Source organism: Marmota marmota, unplaced genomic scaffold, assembly GCF_001458135.2.
Source record: "Marmota marmota marmota unplaced genomic scaffold, marMar, whole genome shotgun sequence".
Lineage (NCBI taxonomy): Eukaryota > Metazoa > Chordata > Mammalia > Rodentia > Sciuridae > Marmota > Marmota marmota.
Genome location: NW_026000185.1, coordinates 28,082,078 through 28,105,075, shown reverse-complemented (window position 1 = coordinate 28,105,075; position 22,998 = coordinate 28,082,078). Strand labels below are relative to the sequence as shown.

The 22,998-nt window shown below is 55.9% G+C and overlaps 1 protein-coding gene across 1 annotated transcript in view; it reads right to left on the bottom strand.

Annotated features, from left to right (window-relative positions):
• Srrm3 (serine/arginine repetitive matrix 3) overlaps positions 1-22,998 on the bottom strand; it is a 51,373-nt gene that overhangs the window by 10,136 nt on the left and 18,239 nt on the right. Inside the window, exons 3-11 of the mRNA XM_048790090.1 lie at positions 20,951-21,209; positions 14,660-14,761; positions 7,112-7,222; positions 6,814-6,843; positions 6,342-6,404; positions 6,197-6,232; positions 4,519-4,569; positions 3,879-3,983; positions 3,367-3,544 (exon numbers count right to left, since the gene is read on the bottom strand). Coding sequence (XP_048646047.1) covers positions 3,367-3,544; positions 3,879-3,983; positions 4,519-4,569; positions 6,197-6,232; positions 6,342-6,404; positions 6,814-6,843; positions 7,112-7,222; positions 14,660-14,761; positions 20,951-21,183 — 909 coding nt within the window. The 5' untranslated portion in view covers positions 21,184-21,209. The remainder of the gene's footprint in view (positions 1-3,366; positions 3,545-3,878; positions 3,984-4,518; positions 4,570-6,196; positions 6,233-6,341; positions 6,405-6,813; positions 6,844-7,111; positions 7,223-14,659; positions 14,762-20,950; positions 21,210-22,998) is intronic.

Genomic DNA, 22,998 nt, shown 5'->3' with positions numbered 1-22,998 from the left:
CTCTGTCGCTATCACCAAATGGTGCTCCCTCCGAATCTCCTTGACACTTTTATTTATTTATTTATTTTTCAGTGCTGAGGTCCAAACTCAGGACCTAGCCCTAGACACACCCCTAGCCCTTCCTTGACCTTTCAAGGCCAAAGCCAAGGTGGCCCCAATTCTAAGAGGGCAAACTCTGAACACCCTTTATGGCCAGGGTGTTGGAGCCTGAGTGGGGGAAGCTAGCACCAGCCTGGCTCATGGAGCTGAAGGGAGCCTGGCAAAGGCTCCAGGTGACACCAGACAGAAGCACTTCTCTCATGAGGTCCCCTGCTCAGCATTTTACTCTTCTATCCCATGCAGTGTATCCTTGAGTGGCTCCCTTCCCTCTCTGTGCCTAATTTTCTGTTTCCCTGTCTGTACATGAACTGGACAGCAATAATAGAGTGTGCTTCTGGAACATGGGGCCACTTATGCCCTAGTTCTTCAGTGTGGGAAGGCCCCAGTTCTAGGGAGTTGGGAGGACTTAAAGCATTCCATAGACCTCTGGAGGGTTCTGTAGGGGAAGGCTGGAGCCAAGGCAGCCAGAATCCTTCTCCCAAATCCTTGTCCTCTGTCTCAGGGCTCCCATCATATTCTTTCCATTTACTACCTCTCTACAGAGGGTCTTGAGGTCAGAGGCCTTAGGTCTACTTTATTTTTATTTTTTTTTGTACTAGAGACTGAATCCAGGGTGCTTAACCACTGAGCCACATCCCCAGCCCTTTTTATTTTTATTTATTTTTTTTATTTCACAGACTCAGAAGCACTGATTTTGCTCATTTAAAAGTGGCAACAGTTCCAGTGCCTGCCCTGGGGTGCCCTGGGTGGAGGGGGAGCTGCTGATGATTTGGCAGAATTGGTGTGGATGTCATTTCAGTTTAGCATTTATCTTCCCTTTTAAATTCTGATAATGAGGGGAAAATAAGTATAGAGAGATATGTCTATGATTAATGTTCACTTAAAATTCAAAACCATCTCTGCGTTAGGAAGAAAGGTTCCCACAGTGACACACACAAAAGCAAAATTCTAGAACAACACAGAAGAGAGGGGGGAAAAAAACAGCCCAGAGAGATAGTTTGCATTTCTGTACACTACACAGGAAAAATGAAATAAGGAAGGAAAAAGAAATAGGAACAAAAACCAAAATAACAGGAAAAATGACATAACCTTCCCCACCCTCTTCCCTTGCCGGCTAAACAAGAAATGGAATCACAATATTACCACGTTTCAAATGGGAGAGGCTAAAAAACAAACAAAAACATAGACGGGGTTAAAAATGTTGAGCTTTTTTCTTTTTCTTTCTTTCTTTTTTTTTTCCATTTCTCTCTCTCTCTATCTCTCTCTTTTTAAAGGTAGGTCCAAGAATACCACCCCCAGTACTTTTGTCCAAAGCCCTTTTTTTTGTAGTTGTCATTAATGGTCAAGTCCGTGACACCCCAGGCCCCCATCTCGCCTCTCTGGATGGGAGAGAAAGGGGCCTCATTTAACTCCCCCAAAAGCGTTTTCAGGCAAAGAGGGGATGCCAGGGCATGTTAGAGCCCCGGGTGTTCAAGGCCCCAGATCTCCCAAGTCCTTGGACAGGAATAGGATTTGGGGCTAATGCTCCGAGCAATGTGAAAGCATGGGCCCCTGGAACACTCCTGGGGCCACATCCTCATGGAGTACCATTTGGGAGGGAAAAGAGACATGGGTGCTGCGGAGTCTCCCTCCCCAAGGCTAGGTCCTCTTCCTCATTGGCTTGCTCAAGTCAGTGGGGGTATTTTGTATGCAGGAGGCCAGGACTCTTGCAGGGGTGGGGTAGTTGTTCAAAACTCCAGAGCCAGGAAGGGACCAGAAGGGGGAAGGGGCTCTCAACCCTGGTTTGAGACAATCTGTGATTGTGTCTCTCAGGAGGCCCCAGGAGGAGGCGATGCTGAAGAAAAGGCGTTTGGGGCTAAGCAGGTTGCAGGGTCCCAGTCGGCATCTTGTCTAGCCCTGCGACCCTGCGCTGGGGAATGACTCTGTGCTCAGGCAGGTGAGGGTGGCCACGCCCACTTCTGGCTCCCCCCATCAGCTCCAGGGCCTGTGTAGCTGTCCCTGCCACGACTACCCTCAGCTACCCTTGCATGCCCTCTCCCAAGACAGACGGGGCCTTCGGTTAGACCTTTCCCATGTGGCCCAACCACAGTCCCAGAAGCCAGCCCCAGAGCCTGGATCTTTTTCAGGTGGGACAGTCTAGAGACAGGTAATGTCCTTCAGTAAAAATCAACACTGAGATCAAGAGACATTTATCGGCTGCCCTTGCCTTTACTCTGAGCCCCCCCACCCCCAAGGGTGTTTGAGAAAAGAAAGGGAGTGGAGGGAATTAGCCAAAAATCAAAAGAAACTGACCGACATGGACACGTTCGCAGCTGAGACCTGAGGTCTGCAGAGGGCAGCTCTCCCCCTCTGGCCAGGGCTTCCAGGGCAGTCTGTGGGTCTGGGGAGGAGCCTGCAGGCCTCCCTACCCCAGGTCCCAGAGTTCACTGCCGCCCTCTCTTTCTGAGGGGTGTCAACCTGTACTCTATAACCCACAGACACCAGGGTCTGGAGAACCTCCGCCCAGCCAGCCCATCCGCCATCTCGTGCCTGCACCACGCCTGTCTGTGGGGTGGAGGTGACTGTGTATCTCCTGGAGGTTAGGTGGGGACAGTTTTGTGGGCGGTGTTGGTGTGGAGCCCCTGAGGGCGGCTCCCTGGGAGGTACCTTAGGAGCATAGGTTGTGGGAAGTGGAACAGTAGGTTTGAGACACCTGTCCAAGTGTGGGCAGTGCCCGAAGAGGCAGATTCTCCAGGGCGCAGGGATTTTAGAAACGCAGCTTTGTCGCAGCACAGGGACTGAGATGGGCAAGGGACCTGAGAGAGGTAGAGGAGCTAGCAGGAGCAGTGGGTCAAGGGAGGGACTCTGAGAGGGGGCAGTGTGCTCCTATTTCTTGACTCCAGTATCTGACTGTGACTCATACCAATGTCCTTGCCCGCTTTCCGCTAGGCCTGGGGGAGTTAGAGACCTTTGTTCCTCCCTAGTTCTGTACCAACGGAGTGCCTGGATGGTCAGCCCCTGCCTGGCCTTCAGTTCGCCAAGCTCAAGGGTGGCCCAAGCTTACAGGCCCCTTTTACCCTGCCATTAGGGCCGGGTGGGCCCAACAACCAGAGCACTCCTGGAGATTCCCGTGCCACGACACCCTCGGAGGGCGCAGGGGTAGGGAGGAAGCAGCCCCGCCCCTTTGACACACTCGTGTCCGCCCCTCTGGTGACCGCATCACCCCTCCACCCAAAACGACGCATCCCGCGCGGCGCGGGAACCCTCCGCAAAACAGAGCATACGTACATCGGGCGGGCTGTGTGCCGAGCCAGGGCGGCCACGGTGCGCTCCGCTCCGTTGCCTGCTGCCGCCGTTCTGCTGGGGCGACCCCCATCCGCTGCAGCCTGACGGGGAAGGCGACCGGCTCCCGCTGGACCGCTGGCTGCCCGTCTTTCGCCCGTCGTCTCGGTGTTTGGGGCTCAGCCTGGGGGCGGGGGAATGGGGGAGCCCGCGTGGGACGCCCCCTCTGCTGGAGGCCGCTCCCCGGAATGCAGCGGGGACACTCCCACCCTCCCTTTGGACCTGAACGTAGCCGCACTGTCATGATTGCCATCCGCCTCAGGGTATGCGGCACCTCAGCTCTTTCTGCAGGTGGGCACCTGCACGAACCCGGCCAACGTCTACCTACTGATCATTTGACATCTGTCCACCAGCCTCGCCAACCAGCCCTGGGTTGCTCAATCTGCAATACCCCCCACCCCCCCCCACCCCCAAAAGGAAGAAAAGCCCACATTGAGCCCTCCCAGGGCCAAGCCTACCTGCTAGGTGATCCGGAGTCACTGAAGTGCGAGGACAGCGAGGGGCTGGGGGAACTGCCGCTGCTATGGCGGTGGGACCTCCGGCTTGGGGACTCTGCGTGAGGCCTAGTGTGGGGAAGGGGGATCAGCTAGTGCCTAAGCTCTGCCCACTTTAGCCCTGGGGTTGCCTGACCTGCCTGCAGGGACCCCGTGAAATCTGATGGAGATCACTGCAGATCCCCATGGTCTCCTATAAAACTACCCAAAGGTGGCTAGTGCTGGCTGCAGAGAACAGCGGCCCGTACGGCCCCTACGGGTCAAGTGTCTCAGGAAAAGGCGTCTTTTTTTCCTAGGCAGTCCCAGCTTCCAAAGACCTGGTTGGCCATCCCTCACCTACTGCTCTTGTGACTTGAGATTGGGGAGGGCAGGGGGGGTCACAAAGATTGGGATGGAAAGGACCCTGGACTGGGAGACAGACAATGGCCTCGGTTCCATCAGTGCCACTGGCTCACCTAGGGCTTCCTCTCTGGGGGTGGGATCAATTCCCCCTGGGCAAGGTGGGCACCGGGAGCCAGCTCTCTTTGAGCCAGCTCTCTTTGAGGCCTCATTCTGTGATGCTAAAAGGCCAGGGGAGAGGTGGAAGGGAGGGGGAGGGGCTCACCTCTTCCTCTCTTTGTTCTTTTCTTTTCTTTTGCTCTTGGGGCTCCGAGATCTGTAGGAAGCAGATACCAAGCCTGAGCAGAACAGGTGTGTGGGGCCTTGGAGCTCTGGAGCAGAACTGTGCCTGGCTACCACATGAAACGCGTTCCTCCCTGGCTGACAGGGACATGCCATCCCATCTACTAGGGTGCTTCTAGGCTCCAAGAGGAAAGGGGGATGTTTTTTGCGGATCTGGCAACATCAGGGCTCAATTCTGGTGGGATTGATGGCCTATGACATCTCTTGGGACAGGCTCCCTAATGAGCTACTGGTAAGGTGGCCCCTTCATACCTCTTTTGTGCCCCTGTGCCCCCTCTTCTCAGGCTGTGACCCAGCCGCGGGCAGCTCACCTGGGCTTTGGGATAGAGATGTTTCTCTTGGGCACGATCTCCTTGCTTTCCAATGACTTCTGGATCCATATCCAGGGGTTCCCCAAAGCTGCCCACCCCAGTCCCCATACATCTCTCTGGGGCAGGTCCCCTAACCCCAGTACCTTCTGCCTTTGATTGAAAGTTTGAGAAACTTCCAATTAGGTCTCAAAGGCTCAACCTGCCCCAATTCCCTGTAGATGCCACCCTCTTTGAGGCCACCTCTCACTGGTGACATTAGATTCCTTTAGTCCTTCTGATCCCAGAATGAAGTAATGTGACGATATATGACATGCCCTTCCCCCTGGAGCAGACTGAGTGGGGACAGGCCCAGGAGGCCAAGGGTTTGGGCCCCGGAAGCTGCACATCTCCCTTAGGCCCTGGTCTCCTCAGGAAGCTGGTCTAGCCCTCCTCACTTCCAGGTCCTCTCCAGGCCCCATGCTGATGGTGACAGCAGGGGCCCGTAATGACCCATAGGCTTGGGTGGTGGGTGCATGGGGTGGAGGGAGGATGGGAAATTAGGGAAACTGCAGGGGCAGGATTAGGTGTTGCCCAGTGGTCTCAGGCACTGAGGTCCCATCGCAGGGAAGGGACTGGGGACTTTGTCCCTCCTCAGGGCTGCTGGAAGGAGGTCTGGCTCTGATGTCAACTATAGGAATGTAACTGCCCCACAGCTTCAGTCCCAGGTACCCGGGCTGTGCTGAGTCTCCTACTTTCTTGGCCTCACCTCTCTGCTGCCCCTTGGCCAACCCCCCTCCCTGCCTGGGCCTCTCTTCTCCTCTCCTCTCCTCCTTTCCCCTCTCCCAGGATGTCCTGGATAAGTCACTGTCCTGCTTAGAGCCCTGTGCGGGCTCCCAGCCCCACTAGTCAGGCCTGTAGGGGACTGGTACCTGCCCCTCGGAAGCTCCAGCTCTAGCCCCAGCCTGCCCACTGTCTGCTGCAGCACTGAGCCCTCCACGCATGGAGGTCCTTCTGCCTGCCATCTGCTTTCCCCGCACATTTGGGGTCCTGATGCTGCTGCTTTCTCAGACACACCCCTTGGGTAGTGGAAATTCTTGGGCTACCTATGTCAAGGTTGACTCCTGGGCAGACAAAAGTTGCAAAGAATTGGTCTGTATGCTACCCACCCCCACTTGGCTCTGAGAAGCAGTTCCCAGTGTCAGAGGATGGAGCTGGGCCAGACTCATGACCCATCTCCTGTCATTGTCATTGCTTCTGGAGGGCCTCAGGGACCCTAAGCCCCTAACCCATGCTCCGCACAGCACTGCTCACCTGTGCCGTCTCTTCCTCCGGGACCCGGAATCAGACCTGTGTGGTGATAAAGGAGCTCTCCTGAGCTGGCCGGGCTTGGCCTGGGGATCCCGATGGGCCCATGGAAGCGAGAGGAGACTGGGCAGAGGGTGGGGCGGTAAGGTACCTGTCTCTGCGGTGCTTCTTTACACTTTTCTTCTTCTTGCGCAGGGGTGAGGCGCTCCCACAGCTGTGGACACAGGGGTGAGCTGGGAGGGGAGCTGGAAATGACTGGAAAAGGCTTGGGTGCTGGGGTATGGAAGCTGGGAAGGGGATTCTAGGCCATGAAGCCCAGCTGCCCATAGTACAGTGTGATCTGAGGCCCAAAGATTGGATTGGTGAGGTCCCTAAAGATGGTTGTCTGTGTTGTGTCCCTATTTCCCTTCCAGGCCCCTTGGTAAAATGGTTAAAATCCCAAAGTTAGAGCCTCCAGTGGTGGAATTACTGGCCTCTGTGAGGAAAAGCTGGCCCCGTGACAGAGTCCAGAGTCCAAGCCCTAAGGTGTGAGGCCTTCTGCCAGCAGGATGGCCTTGGGGTCTGTCCCACCCACAGACATGCCCCACCTGAGCCCCAGCCTGCCCACCACCCTCATTACTGACCTGCAGTCTGACTCTAGTCTCCTCTTTTTGCTGAGGGTAGAAGCCAGGAGAAAGGACAGACAGATGGACATGTTAATTGGGACCCTAAGGTGTCACTCAGGGCAGGGAAGGGGGGCCAAGGACGGAGGAATGACAGATGAGGCACCACACATTTGGGGTGGTGGGTGTGGAAACCTTGGGGGAGGGCCGGGTTGTTGGTATCGCAGGCGGGTTGCTGTGTCCAGTTCTGGGGGTGGGGTCTTGGTGAAGGGGTGGGGCTCAACGAGGGGGCGGGGCCTAAAGAAGGGGAGGAGTTGAGTGNTAGCAGGCGGCCGGGCAGTCGCAGTCCACTGGGCCGTCATCCTCCTCGAAGGGCGCGTACTCCAGGCCCGGCTCTGCACCCTCTGCTGGCCGTGGGGTCTCCGCCACGCTGCCGGCGACAAGGACTCTGACCACCTGTCTCTGCAGACCTCCTTCCCGCTGCCCATTCCTGGACCCCACGCGCTGACCTGGCCCCAAGGTCCGCGGGGTGCGGCGGTGGCTCCAGGAAGAGACCTGGGGGTCATCAGCTCGGGCGGCAGCATCTGCGGCCCCCACCCATAAAGATCAGGCGGAGATTTGGGTAACCTAACCCGTCTCTGCCCTTCCAGGTCCTCAGCCTTCGGTGACAATGTTTGCAAAGAGAAAAAGGAGCATCCAGGTGCCCACTTAGCCCTCTAAGTTCTAAGTTCCACCCTTCTGAGTCTGCCCTCCTTCCTGAGCCTCTTCCTCACCGAGTCCCCTCCTCTGTCCCGGTCCTACTCACTGAACTCCGCCCCCTCACTGAGCCCCCTGTTGATCCCTGTGTCCTTGAACCCCACCGCACTATTCAGGAGTCCCTCCCCGCCCTCCTTCCCTCCCTGAGCCCCATTCTCTTGCTCCCTCCTGACCTTCCCCTGGCTGACATCTGTCTTTCTGAGTCCCTGAGCCCCCTACCGATGGCTCCCGCCTCTTCCCCTCCTTTCCTCCCGCCCTGGCCTCAGCCTCTGAAATATTCATAGCCTCTCCTCCCTCCCCTCTGCAGCCTCCTGAGCCCTTGCTGCTCATCTCCTGCTCCCGGGCTGTCCTCATCAATCACCCGCCGGCAACGGAGGGTGCCCTCAGCACTCTGCCGCTTCCCACACTCGCCATCCATCTCGCAGAAGTCCCTGCTTCACTCAGTGGGGACCGACAACCTCCTGTCCCAGTTCAACTGCGGAGCCCCCAGCCATCATCTGCTACAGAGTGGAGTTCGTCCCTACTCGCCTTTCTCGTGTTGCTGTTGTTTTCCTATCTACAGGCAGCCGGGAAGAGCACGGGCTTTGAAAGCCTCAGACAAGCTCTCATCATGCGCTGTCCCTGAGTCACTGCGTGGCCCGGGACCTGTCATGTTCCCTGGCCGCCCCCATCTCCCTATTTTTCCTTCGGTGCTGGGCATTGAACCTGGGGCCCTGGGCATGCTTGGCAAGCAGTCCAGAGGGAGCCGCACCCCCAGCCCTGTCAGGCCCTCTCTGGGCTTCTTCTCCAGGATGGGAATGACTTTTGGGAAATTTCATGAAAGTAATGGATGCTGGGTATTTTTTTTTTTTTTCCAAGAATCTTACAAATGACTTTCCCTGGCTTCATCATAATGGGTTCCAGGGTGGTGAACCCTCATCTTCCATTTGTCATCCTTAGTGGTTCAGGTGGGGCCCCTCCCAGAGGGAGGCTCAGCCCTGGTTTCAGGAGAACTGCCTTCTCTCTTTGGTGCCACCAGCCTAGCTCAGAGGGAGGCCAGGGCTTGAATGCAGAGTGTGAAGGACATGAGCTTTGGATTCACACAGGTGGGTTTGAGTCCAAGCAGGACCATGCTGGCAGATCGAGGTCCTTATCTATACAAGGAGGAAAAGAAGATCCCAGCTTTGAGCAGAGGGCTAAGTAAGCTTCTTTCTGTGAAGTCCCTGACATGAGGCCTGGCCTGTGACGGTTCTGCCTGCACCTGGTAGACATTGTCAGGCAGGGGGCCTGCCAGCACTTACACACCAATGCCTCTTCCAGGGAGAAATTACGTCGCAGTGCAGAGAGAGACGGAGGAAAGGGAGGCAGGTCATAGGTACAGAGCGAAAGAAGAGAACAAATCTCCAGCATGCGGCCACTAATGGACCATTTAAAGACAAAATTTGTATTAAGAATAAAAATGTAACCCAAATATGACAGGGTTATCTAGCCTGGAGGCCAGTCTCAAGAGTGTCATCCAATTCCCAAACACTGAGCTGGCCCTGACAGCCCTGGAGTCACCCAGGTAGTAGGGAGTTTTTTCTGGGGTGATGGAGGAGAGACACAGATCACCCTCCTGCCCCCGCAGAGCCAAACACCCCCTCATCCCTTCATTCAAACTTCTCTGCTCTTCTCTGTGGGTTTTCCCTGAAGCCGGTGGCCTCCTACCTCCTGTCCCTGTCCTTGAATCTCCAACTCCCTCTGCCTGCCCAGCCCTCTATACTCCGAGGGCCCATCACCCCCTACACAGCTCATCATCGGCAGGAATGTCTGACACATAAAATACAGTCTTTAGCAAAACATAAGGGCACCTCAAATAGTGTGTGGGTGAGCCAGTGGGAGCGAGAGCTTCAGTTGATCCTGACACGAACATGCTGAAGGTTATTTACAAAATAAAATAGCTCAGTCTGGGTAGCACCTCCCGCGGGACACTGTCTCCCCACCCTCCTTTAACTGCGTCTCCCATCTGCCATCCTAGAAAGGGTCTCTCTCATGTTCCTGTCCCTGCTAGGTGGACCATTGGAGTCTAATCTGCTGGGAGCATTGGAGGATGGGCTTAGGGTATCTGTAGCAGGCCTGGGGAGAGAGGCAAGGTCCCAAATCCTTCTGTATCTTCTTCTTAATTATTTTGCTTTTTGCAATATTGGGGATTGAAGGTGCTCTATCACTGAGCCACATTCCCAGCCCTTAAAGCCTTCTAGGACTTGTTCTGGGAGTTTCAGGGACAAAAATGGATGTGGACTGAGGCTTCTCTTGCTGGCTTTATTTCTCTTTGCTTTTTGAGGTCCTAAGGATCAAACCCAGGGCTTGAGCTTGCAGACCATGTGCTGTACCACTGAGCTACATCTCAGCTCTCAGCCCCCTTTGCTGGCTTTGTGCTCCTGGTTCCCCTACATCTGTTTTGAGGGGACCTCCCAGGGCTAGAACCCGGGTTCTCCTATCTTATTTCCCCTGAATGATAATATCACTAAGAATTACGTTCTCTATTGTTTAAATGGCTCTCGGCATTTCACTATCCCACTTTCTAACTTAGAGAAACTACCTGTACCCATTTTATAGATGGGAAACAGACCCAGAGAGGGAAAGGAATAGTCCTTGTAGAGCTGAGGCCTTTAAGGTAAGTATTAAGTTCAGCTATGCAACTGGCTTTCTTCTTCTTCTTCTTGGTACTGGGGATTGAACCCAGGGGTGCTTAACCATTGAGCCACATCCCCACTCCTTTTCTGTATTTTATTTAGAGACAGAGTCTCACTGAGTTGCTTAGGGACTAGCTAAGTTGCTGAAGCTGGCTTTGGACTTGTGATCCTCCTGCCTTAGCCTCCTGAGCTGCTGGGATGAAGGCGTGGGCCACTGTACTTGGCTACAACTGGCTTTGAGAATTCTTGTGCCAGTAGGACAAGCCTTGAATTTGATGGTGGACCTTCCCTGCCCATATCCAGAGCTGGGGCTTTTAGCTCAGTTGGCCCTTCCCTGCTGTATAGGGACGGCTGTAGATGTGTGCTCTGGATGTATTTATTGTTTTATACTCTGCGGTTCATGTTTGTTACCTAGTTGACCCTCATCATGTCCACGGAGTGGGCACAGGAGGTGTTGCCCACTATGCCAACAGACTGAGCCCTGAAGAAATGACCAAAGTAGGTGAGGGACAGAGGACGTGTTGCAGTGGGACACAGAGCCCTGTGAGGCATACGTTGGACCTGCCACCCTGGCAGAGCTCAGACCCTGTGAAGACTGCAGGTCACGTGCTCTTCCTGAGGCCAGCAGTTCCGCTAATTAACTCTGTTTCCCATTAGCCTGGAGCGTGATGGCCAGCTGGCAGATGACGCATCCAGAACGAGGGGGGATTCCAGGCACGGGGTCTGCCCTCTCTGCTCAGCCACTCAGACTGCATGCCAGGACTGTCGCGGACCTTGGGTGGGAGCAGGAACAGGGCTGGATCAGCTCTAGCACCACGCAGTGATCTGCTGCCTATTATAATTACCAACCCAGATGCCAGGCACTATCCGATCAATTAACATGTACTTATCTCATTGAATCATCAAGTGCTCTACGACACAGGGACCACCATTAATATTCCCATCTTGTGGATGAAACTAGAAGGTACCCAGAGCTCACACTCTGTATACCACCAGCTACACTGCGGGCAAAACCTGGCATTTGGTCCTTCTGTTCATGTAAGGAAATAGCTTATGAGCACTGTTTTCCACAAACAGGATTTTGTTATATAACTATGAAAACAATGTTTCTTAAAGGTTGTTTGTTGGACTGGGGAAAAAATAAGAATTGAAGGCAGCTGCGAGAAGCATGGAAAATGCTGAATGTGAAGAGAAGAAGAGGCAACTTTCCCCCAGGGAGATCAGCAATGCAGTTTTTAGAGGATGCTTGCACGAGGGGTGTATTTGAACCCATGTGAGGGCAGCTAGGGCATTTGGGGGCTGAGGGTCCAGAATGAGCAAAGGATGGAAGTGGGAATGTTCAGGATGCCAAGGAACAGCAAGCAGGTCAGGCTGGCCCATGCTGAGAGGAGGAGTGGGGCTGGGTTATGGGAGTGGGAGGCTTGGACACCAGGCAAAGGAAGCCAGGCTTGGTCTCATGGGTGCTAAGGAGCCTCAGGTGGCTGAAGAGTTCTCTCCACATCCAAGCAACCTCCAGAGCCATCAGCTCGTCTGTTTTTAATGTTCCTGGCACCTCACTCCTTCTCTCCCAGCTGTCTCATTAGTGTCCCTCCAGTTTCACCCAGTGATCCACCACCCAAAGGGGAAAGTGCCCAGACACCTGCTGACCACATCCCACTTGGTTCCCACCATCCATGGAGTCATTTCTAGACACTGCAACAGTATGACGTTCTGGTGTCCAGGGGAGAGGTGACTGTTACAAGGAGCTGTCACTCAAACCAGTTAACCTAAAAGAAGAAGGATGGCCCTTGGGGACAGAAAGCTCTGGGAGTGACCTTGCCCCTGTGGATAAAGACAGCATGTGCTCTTATAGTCTTCCACCCCCCCCCCAGTGGGTTTGGTTTTGTCATTTAAACCTAGGAGAGCATTGAATCTCTCCATGTCCCCATATACCAGTCTATGGTGGGGGGAGGCCAGAGGAGCACAGGGCCTGCTGTGGGATCAGAGGGTTTCGTAGGCTCTGGAGGGAGCCTCTCAGTTGGCAGAGGATGGAGACAGCCAGGCAGAAGGGAAGAAATCAAGGTCAATTGGGCATTTGCCCTCGCCGAGTGATTACGGGATGGTGGTAGTGATTTTCAGGTCGTGACGTGTGATTGCTCTGTACCAGGCACCGTCCCCCGCCACTGTCTCGTTTAATTTCCTCAACAACTCTATGACACAGACACTCACATCCCCATTTCATAGGTAAATAAATGGGGACCTGGAGAAGTCAAGGACCTGCCCAAGTCACATACTGGGTTTGGTGGAGCTGGGATCCGCACAGGGGATTGGGAAATCAGAGATTTGGGCAGTTGGTGTCTGTCTCCAGAGCCCACACTTGCTCTCCTATACCCCTTCAAAGAAGTGAGTTGAGATGTGAAGACCCAGTCAGAGGAAGGAGCAAGACTAGACTGCGGCCTGCCCTCCCTCTTTGCCACCTCTGTGCCTCAGACCAGGGCAGCCTGTGTTCAGCACCACGGACAGCTCCCCCTCTCCCTCCTTGCACCCTGACAGCCAGTTTCTTCAGCTGATGGCATCCCTTGTTTGGAGGACTATTTGAATACCATTCATGCTGCCTGAACTGTAAGATGGCTTCTCTCTTGCTGCATTAATGGAGAAACCGAGGCTTTGGGGGAAACTGGGTGAGCCACACTGTTCTAGGTACCAGATACAAGCAAAAGAAATGACCAAGATCCTGTCCTCCTGGAACTGACAGCTTAGTGGAAAACCAACCTCTGGGAAGTGGGCAGGGGAAGGGGACACAGCAGAAGCTCTCAGAGGGGCAGAGGAAATTCATGGGGAGCTGCCCCTTGGGAGCAGAGGGGAAAGTGGGCTTTCAGAAGGGGAAGCGCACGGGCTGGGGATGTGGCTCAAGCGGTAGCGCGCTCGCCTGGCATGCGTGCGGCCCGGGTTCGATCCTCAGCACCACATACAAACAAAGATGTTGTGTCCGCCGAGAACTAAAAAATAAATATTAAAAAATTCTCTCTCTCTCTCTCTCTCTCTCCCACTCTCTCTTAAAAAAAAAAAAAAAAAGAAGGGGAAGCGTAATGGTGGCACATGCCAGAGAGAGGCCACAGGCCAGGGTAAGTGGAGCCCAGGTGGCCGTGGCCAAGCAGGCCTCAGAGTCATGGGGACAGAAGCCACATCTCCATGGCTTAAAGAAGTGGAGACAGTGGGTGCTTATGAAAATCAGGCTGATAAAGAAAAGGAAATGTGGGACCATAGGTAAGTGGAAATCAGGGTTGAGGGAGTGCGGTCTTCTTTGGAATAGGAATTAGGTCGAGAGAAAGGAGTCCAAGAAAGGGAAGAACTTCCAGCTCGAGCTGGAGGGGACAGTTGTCACAGGAAAGGCTCTGAGACAGTGGAACAAGTTGGATCCAGAGGCTTCTTTTTCTCACTCACATGGGAGAGGAAAACATGGGTGGTGTTCCAGAAGGGCCCTGGGGCAGTGTTAGGGGCACAGGTCAGAGAGCCAGGGTCTTCTTGTTGTGGCAGCATCAGAGAGAATCTGGTTGTCAGGACAATGAGAAGGGAGGAGAAGGGTCAGTCCTGCCCACAGAGACAGGGAATATTGCGGCGGTGGTGAGTTCTGGGCGGCTGAAGGGAAGGACTTGGTGTCGGCCAACCCTGGATCCTCAGCCAGGGTCCAGAGAGGAGGAGAGACTGGGCAGGCTGAGCCTGGCTTCCTGAGGTCACCCTGAACCTCCCTGCCAAACCAGAGGTCGACTCTGACTGCTTTCACTACTGTTCTGACCACAGAGTTGACGTTTAACTGGGCAACTTGGGAAAGAGTCCATCCTAGCCGAGCGGAGAGTCTGCAGCGGAGGCCTTCCCAATTCCCACTGGGGTCCTTGTCCTACGCTTCCCACCAGAGAAGCCTGGGATGCTGGTGCTGGTGAGGAAATTGGGGGTTAGCAAGGCAAAGACGCATTCAAGTGGATTCAATAGTACCCCAGTGCACACACCACCTGGCAGGCATGGAGATGGGCCAGCCCTCCAGCCACAGCTGGACCCCAGCAGGCACAGCCTGTGCCCACCCATCTAATGCAGCTGGACCCATTTTCATCATGGTTTCAAGTGCTGTGCGGTTCTATTCTGCTCCGAGTTCAAATCCACCTCCCTATAACATCCCTGTTTGAGCAAAGCCCACCCCGAGGCCCACAGCTTACCGCTGCTGCCCTGCCCTGAGGCCGCAGAGACAAGGCCTCCAGGGAACCCACACCCTGGTGACCTGCTGAGCCTTTGGCCACCACAGGAAAGGCACTGGTGTGCGGGTTTCCATCTTGTGCCCTGGGCCGGGCCACAGCTTCCAGCAAGCAGGGTCCATGCTCTCTCCTCCTCCACTCACCTCAGCGCTGACCCTCTGAGGGAGTACCTGGACAGGCTCCTCTGGTTCCCCTCTGTGCCCACCCTGCCCCTATCCAGGGAGCACTCACACGTGGGCCCCAGGCCGGTCCTCCCTGGTGAGCACTCCTTCCTTCTCCATCAGCATCTGTCGGAACGTTCCCACCTTCTGCCGGATCTCCTCCTCGGAGTACCTGTGGGGCACAGAGAGCTGGAGGCCCGCTTTCCTGGCTTCTGCTCTCTCCCTCTGCCTCTTCCCCAGCCCAGGGTCACAACTGTGGGCACACGCCTGCCCGACCACAGAGCCTGGTCAGGCCCTCAGCGCTGAGGAGGTCCAAGGTCCACCTGTGTGCACCAGGCTGGCCAACCGCCCAAACACAACCAGACCGAGGGAGGAGTCAGGTCAGGGGTGGCCCTAGTCCCAGCGACACAGGAGGCTAAGGTGTGAGGATCACTTAGCGAGGGAGTTCAGGGCCAGCCTGAGCAGCACAGGGAGACTCAACAATCATGAGAAAAAGTAAAAAAAAAAAAAAAACGAGTTGTTCCCAGAGGTGGGGAGAGCTGATCCAGGTGTGTGCTAGACTCCAGCCCCAGAGGTCGCTGTCCCACATCTCTGAGACATTTTTCAAGAGAAGCAACAATCCTGGCTTGGACAGAGGCACCTCCCACCCTCACCCCCTGTTTTTTGTACCAGGGATTGAACGCAGAGGTGCTTAACACTGAGCCACACCCCAAGCCCCTTTTATTTTTTAATTTGAGACGGGCTTGCTAAGTTGCATAGGGTCTTGCTAAATTGCTGAGGCTGGCCTTGAACTTGTGATCCTCCTGCCTCAGCTTCCCCAGCTGTTGGGGTTACAGGGGTATGCCACTGCACCTGGCAGGCACGGCCTTTTCTGCTTACTTGGCCTCACTGATGGCTGATCCTCATAGCAGCCTTGGGAGGTCCTCAGAGCAGGACCGCCGCTGCCAGATCAAGGCTGCCAAGGGGCTTGCCTGGGTCCCATGGAACATCCTTTACTCCCCTTTCTGGGCCTCTGATGGGCGCTCCTGACTTCTCTGCCCTGTTCTCCCTCCTGGAGCCTGAACTCAGGCCAGGGACTAAAGGACACAGTTATCTACCCCTGCCCTGCCCCTGCCCAAGGGTCCATCATCCCCTCTCTGCAGCACGGTCACAGTGCTTTCCTGGCCCCCCAGTCCTTCAGACATCTCTGCCTCTGGACTGGGTCCTTGCTGCCCCCCAGGACCTCCGCACCTCCCCTCTCCCCTGACACATAGCTGGTTCTAGTGGCTGTTACTGAGTGAATCTTGTGTCATGACCTCTCTGGGCTACAGGTCATTCCTTGTCCTGGGGAGAAGACACGCACCAGGACAGGAACAGGGAATGGGAGAGTGTCCTATCTTATCCCTGCTATCTGATCCCCACCCTGTGTCTGTCCCCACCCCAGAGCCAACCCTCCCACTCATGCTCTTCTTTCTCAAGGATCCCATCTCGCTTCCTTCCCTTGGTCTTTCCCTGCACTCCTCCAACAAACATTAGCAGGCAGCAAGTGGCAAGTCTTCAGGGCCTCAAAACAAACACGTCCTTGGACTCCCCGATGACCGTCCAGGCTCACCCTGTGGAAACCGTCATGGCTGAAGCACCAAGACTCACCTTTCTCGGTGTCAACAGCAGGACGGATCCTCCGACCAGGTTCAGGGCCGGCATTTGTGTTTCCATAGCAACTGAACCCTCCCAGACCCTGGCAGGTGATTCATGCTCCAGTAATTCTCTCTCGACTAGTCTGTGTCCTGCTCTGGCTTGGAATTCCCGAGGGCACGGGCCATCTCTGTCTACTTGGCTGTGATGTCCCTGGTGCCTGGCATTGTGCCTGCCGTGTTGTGGCATCCAACATGTTTTGGTAAATGAGTAGCTGGTGATGGAGAGGCACTGGAGAGTTTGAAGATGATTCCAGTGCTGTGTGGCTGGAGGAGAGGGACCTGGACGCAGTGGGGACAGGGACCTGGAAGCAGGGAGGCTGACACTGAGCCACTGTCCGGATTCATGTAGGAGATGGTGAGTCAGAGTGATCCTGAGAATGGAGGGAAAACAAGGGACACACGTAATCTAGGAGGGAGAGTGGACTTGGGGACCCACTGGCTCTGCACAGGGGGCTGGAGCAGGAGAACCGGTTCCTTCCTACCCGGCCCCTGACCCGACTCTCTGCAGACTCAGGTTCCTGTGCAGCGGTGATAGGCAGGACTGGGGCCTGGTGTGCTGGGGTGGGGTGCAGGCCACCTATGCTGAGGCCTGTAACCCAGCTTCACCAACCTCTGGGCCCTTCGCACCCCAACTTCTGTTGAACTGCAGTCTTGACATCCCCTGGAAATGCCAGTCTGTTGGCCTGGCTGCTTGTTGAGGCTGGCCAGTTGGGCTGTCGCTAGGCCCAGAAAGAAGGAGTGGTGGCTTCTCTGTGAGCAACTGAAGACACAGAACAACTGCTCCATGTCACCTTCTCCTTAGGACACTAGCTTATCATTGTCACCAGCAGAGACAAACAGCACAGGCCCTCAACAGCACTCAGTCCCTGACTCATAGACCCCTGGGAGAGAGGCAGAGGCTAGCTGGGTCACTGGCATGAAACCCTGGGCCAGGCAGAATAGGGGAGGAGATGGCCCAAGAGCAAGGCTGGCCAGCTCCTCAGCTTCTCGAGAGGGGCTGCGGACAGGGTCCAAGCCCCGTAGCCGGGGGTATGTGGAGCATGTGGGGTGGAGAGGAGGATTTCTCTAAGACCTGGAGTGGCCCATGTGCAGAGGCCTAGGACTCACCCCAGGGCCAGCTGGTCATGGGCAAGCTGCCCAGCCCAGGCACTGTGGGGGGTGGGAATGTTGGTTTGAACTATCTCAGAGGTGTGGGGAGGGTTTCTGTGCCCCAGGTGTCTTGCTGGGGACACTGAGGGCCCAGAGATGTCATCTGGTTATTGCACAGAGAAATCTCAAGTATGCAACCACCTCTGAGTCTCCCCTTCCTTCAGATATCTGAGGCTCAGCCTTCTCTGTTGAGGCCACGGGGGACAGTCATCGAGGGGACATGCAGTAGAGCCAGGTAGCCCCTTTTTAGTCCTGACACCCCAGCTTACTAGCTCTGCAACCTTGGGCAAATCCAAACGCTTTTCCTAGCCTTGCCTTTTACGTCTGTGAAATGGGAACATGACCAGGGGACATGACCAACCTGTTAAGGGTGTCTTGTGGATTAAGGTAGGTGATGCCCTCGAAGCTCTTTGTACAGAGTCTGGCACACAGTAGATGCTAAATAAATGCTAGACACTGAGGCTTATTGGCTCCAGAGCAGTGGGGACAGAGGGTCCAGGTTCTTTCCCTTTTTTCACCCCTGATCTCTGCTAGGCCAGCAGGGCACCAGGGCTTCAGGAGTCACTTGGGCCTCCTCTCTCTGCTTTTTCAGAAGGCCAAGGCTGATATGCAGGCAGGAGGCTGCTCCAAACCACACTTCCTGAGGAGGTGGCACATCTGCCACTCTAAGGCCACGCAGAGGGCCTGGCTGGCGTGACCAAAGCCTCAGACTCAAAGTCAAGGGCGCAGCAGGGGTTCCGGGCGGGCACTGATGTTGGCCTCGGTGCCTGGCCTCCTGGCTCCAGGGCTTCTCCTGCCCTCCGGCTTCCTCAGTCTCCATTCCACTCTGTGACCCTGAAGGAAGGACTCGCCAAATTCACTGTGGCCTTGGGGTTTTCCCGGATCACTTACTAGGGCAGGGGCGGGTGAGGTTCCTGGAAAGGACCTCAGAACCCTGGAAGGGCCCCAGAACAGCCCCAGAAGGCTTAATCTTGCCTGTCCTTTCTTCGCCCCTGCTCTGAAGGTGAGGGTGGCTGCATTCCCATTTTACAGATGAGCAATCAGAACAGGGAGAGGAAAGGGCTCAAGGCTCGCAGCCCAGCTAGGGGCAGAACCATGCTGCCACCGCCCTGTGTCCTCACGAGGAGGAGCATGGCAAGAAGTGGGTAGGGTCGGGGGGATGCTGAGGAGTAGAGGGAGCATCACATCATGAACGCTGGGGCTCTGTGTCCCTGAACCCCGCAGCCTGCGTGCAGAGGCTGCCTGGGAAGGTGACTTCAAGTGCGGTGTCAACTGCCAGCAAATTAGCCAGCCATCCGTCAACATTAAGGGAAGGGATTGCTCTGTAATGGGGCCAGCGAGCCTGTCTGCCTGTGACTGGTGGCAGTATTTGTCAAATGCCTGAGAACTTCGTAAATAAATACGAATGAACCCGCGTTGGCAGAAATGAATACCAGTGACGAGACTGTGTGAAACTGCTGGGTCCCAGTGTTACCGAGCACTTGGAGGGGACTGCCCCATTTGTGCTCTGGTCCAGGGGCCCCCAGAACAGCCCCCAAAGGCAGGTCACCTGTGGTACCTGTAAGGAAGCCATGGCTTGGCCAAGGTCAAGCTAGGCGGGGAGCCTGGACAGCTCGGATTCAGAGTCACACGGCTACTAAAGGACAGGAAGGTGGGGGAGGGTAACTCCAGCTTTCAGAGGAGACTCCAGTCTAAGGGCCACCTGAAGGGGGACTGGGCAGGGAGAAGGGCCCCACCACGTCTTGAGAACTAGAGGGCGTTTCCCAGAGAGGCAGCAGACCTTCACGCTGGGGGTCTAATGCCAAGGACAGGATGTGGCCAAACCCCGTGGCCCTCTGCTTGGGCTCAGGAAGGAGGGCTCAGGGATGGGATGGGCCCTGGGAGGGAAGGTCAGGGAAGAGGAGGGCTGGAGTGGGGGCAGGAGGGTTGACAGGGCAGAGGGGACTCAGGGAGGAGGAGGGCAGGAACTTGGGGAAGGCTGTTCCTTCCCTGTCCCTGTCAACCCTCATTCCCCACCCACACCACCCAAGTCCCCTCAGCCCTGGAGTCTCCAACTCAGCAGGTCGGCAGGTTTAATAAAGGCCCAAGGTGCTCTCTGTGGAGGATGCTCCCGCCCCCTCTACCCGGCCCGGAACCCCGGCTCGTCCCATCCCTTCGTTCACTGCCGGCTGGAGGCTCCTCTCTGCCCTTAGTGTCCTCCCTTTCAGCCATCCATTTCTGCAGGGGACCTACCTGGTCCCCCCTGGGCACTGGGTCACTGTTTCTCCTCCCTCCCAGCAGCCCTGCTGTGGCTGCCCTGGAGGCTGAGTGCAGACCTTACACCGTGGCTGTCTGAGCTTCAGTGTCTCTCTGAGCTCTGCAGAGATGGTGGTCCCTGTCTCGGCTGCCTCCTGGGGAGCCCAGGGGCCTGGGCGTTCAGACGCAGGTGAAGTTTGAAGAACTGTGGCCACGTCTGGGCTCCACGTGGCTCCAGACCCTGACCCAGGCACAGGTTGCTTCGGGGCCAGCCCTGCTCCAGCCCACTGTTTCAACGCACTCTGGGCAGATGCCAAGGGAGCTTTCGGACCCCCGGCTGTCCCTGGAGCTGCAGGAATGGGACCAGCCTTGTTCTGTTCCTGTGCCTCCAGCTCCCTGACAGGGGGCTTCTGGCCTCCACTAGACGTGGGAATGTGTGCATGTCCCTAACCCTTTCTGACTGACGAGTGCACTCAGAGGTTGGAATTACTGCTCCCACCCATGGTGTAACGAACTCCTACTCATCCTTCAGAGCCCATTCAAATGCCTTGTTCTCTGGCAGCCTCCCCTCCTCTGGCAGAATCTCCGGCTCCTGAAGCGCTTGGCTCTCACCTCCCCTGTCCTTTAACCATGATTCTAGTCTGCTTGGTGGTGGATGTTAACGTGCTTGTGTCTGTTCTGAGATGATATTTGGGGGTGGGGGGTGGTCTTTGAGGACAGGAAGTGACCTGAACCCAGCAGGTGATTCATTTGCTGAAGCCACAGTCACCCCTGGTACACACTAAGTATCCCAGTGTTTTTTTTGCCTGGCTGCAGGACTGGTGTGGCAGCTGGATCCACCCATTTCACAGATGGGGATACCAAGGCCTTAAACCCAGTGGTGCTATGCTGAGCTACATCCCCAGCCCCCCTTTTTTTTTTTTAAAAAAAATTGAGACAGCATTGCTGAGGCTGACCTTGAACTTGCCATCCTCCTGCCTCAGCCTCCTAAGTCACTGGGATTATAAGTGTGGGCCACGGGGATGGGCTTGTCATTGGTGTTTAAGTGCCCCTCTCCCCCTGGGGACTGTGTCTCCTTGACTTCTGGGAATCCAGAGCCCAGCTTGATAGACAGCAGGTGTTCAAAGACAATTTGTAGGTGGAATAAACGAACAGAGGAACGAAAGGTGGGCTGGGCTTGCCATGGTTGGCCCAGCTGGCCCAAGACCCTGGCTCTTTGCTGGACTAGCCCCTGGCCTGGGCCTGGGCCCTCGCCTCGCTGCTCGCCTGGCCCCGCCCAGCTGGCCACAGCCGTCACTCACCCCTGCTCCTCCATCATCTCCTGCAGCTCCATGCACTTGAGCTCCACACGCCGCTTGCGCTCATGGTCCAGGATCTCGCGGTGCGCGCGCTTCACCAGGCCCGGCTCCGCCGTGCGCAGCTCCTCCTCTGCCCGCGGCCAGGCCCCCGTCGAGGCTCCGGGCTGCGGGAAGCCGTTGGCGGCGTCGGGTGGGGACGGCATGCTGGCCGCCCCGTTGTTCACGGTGGAGGACATGGCCCGTGGCCCCGGAGCCGCGGGCCCTGCAGGACAGACAAACCCGAGGCGGGATGGTCACTTCTGGGCCACCTGCTAAGCTCCCTTCTGCGGGTTAATCCTGGAGATTGAAGGGCCCGCCCATGGCTCTAATCCGCGGCTCCCAGGCCGCAGCGCACAGATGACAGGTTGCACCTTTGGGTCACACCTGGGGCACGAATGGGGTGGGATGCTGGCTGTCCCCATCTGTAAGTGGGTGGGTGCAGGCTGGATTAGGTGGCCTGCAAAGGCTGTAGGCTAGTCATCCCCAGGGACCTGGCCACTACCCAGGACGCCCCTCTGCCCTGTGCAGATGCCTGGGTGGCCTCCTAACTCCCCAGTCAACAAGGCAACTCAGAATCTTTGTTAGTTTTATTTATTTATTGTCTTTCCTTCAGGCTCAGCTTAAACCATTCCCACATGCCCTGGCCTACTAGCCTGGCTCTGTCTAATAGGGTCACAGACTATGGATGCTTCGACCTCCCAGGCTTCACCCAGGGCAGCTCTGCAGACCTGGGAAGCTGGGATCTTCTCCAAGTTCTCATTCCAGAGGTGCTTTCCAATTCCCATAGTGATCAGGTTAATTTCTTTAAAGCCAACATTCCGGGTGGGGGTCCCCCCCTCCATGTTGAAGGCCACAGTTCTGTCACCTCCTTTGTTCTGGAAACACTGCTTCTAATAATGTGACCAAAGATGATGTTGACATTAGCTTTCCAGGCAGACAAATCCTTTTAGGCTCAGGCAAGCATGGCTTAGAGATAAGAAGCCCTGGCTTCTTGGGTATAACTCTGGGCTACATCCAAAGTAAAACACACCACCCTCCCAACATACCAAGAGCCTCTACCTTAACAGAGGGGAGGCACCTCCTGAGCTATTTCCATTTTCTTTCTCCAAGGCTCTGCTAGTTGCTAAGCAACTGGGAGGCCTCATTCCCAGGGAGTGGGAGGGGAGGGAAGGAAGGGGAGGAGGAAAGGAGAAAGAGAAGAAGGGATTGGGCTTGTCTGGACATCCTAGATGGGGTGTTCCCAGCCCCCACACCTTCCCCTTGCTGGCCTCCAGAGTGCTGGGGAAGGGAAGTTCAGAAGATAGAAGGCAGAAAGGGGGACTGTGAATGACAGAGGCCCTGAAGGAGGCAGAGTAGCAGTGGTATTGAGGACATAACCTTCTCTCAGATGTCCTTGCCCTTGAGTTCTAAGATCCTGGGTTCTAGGCCATTGTCTTCTACTCCTTGCTGTGTGACCCTGAGATGTCACTGTCCCTCTCTGATCCTCGCCTGTGCTTGGGAGCATCATCCAGACTCCTCAGCAGAGGGGAATTCCTGGGGCTTACAGGCGGAAGCTGTTCCTCTAACCACTCTCCATACCCCAAACCCTGCTGGATTCCTGCCTCTGTCCCTAGACCAGTCCCGACCCCAGTTCCTCCAGAGCTCCTTCTGGGGTACTCCACTAGCATCATGGACAGCAGTGGGAGCCCTGCTCATCCCCGCCTGGCCACAGTGCCTGGCTGACGGGTGGCCCCTCCATCTCTGTGCACCTGAGCCATAGACGGGTGTGGAGCTTGGAGACCCCCACGGCCCACCCCGCAGCTCACTTATTACCAGGACCTGTCCCTCGTACTCCCTTCCCGACACAGTCCACGTCCTGTCCTCCCCAGTCCCTATCGCCTCCCTCTGGCACACTGCCCCAGTGTCCTGCCGGCCACCCTTCCCTAGACCTCCGTCCTCTGTGGACTCCCAGGCAGATCAGTCCAGGGATGCACCAGACAGTGTTGTGTCCTGGTCAGCCTCCAGGGACTCCC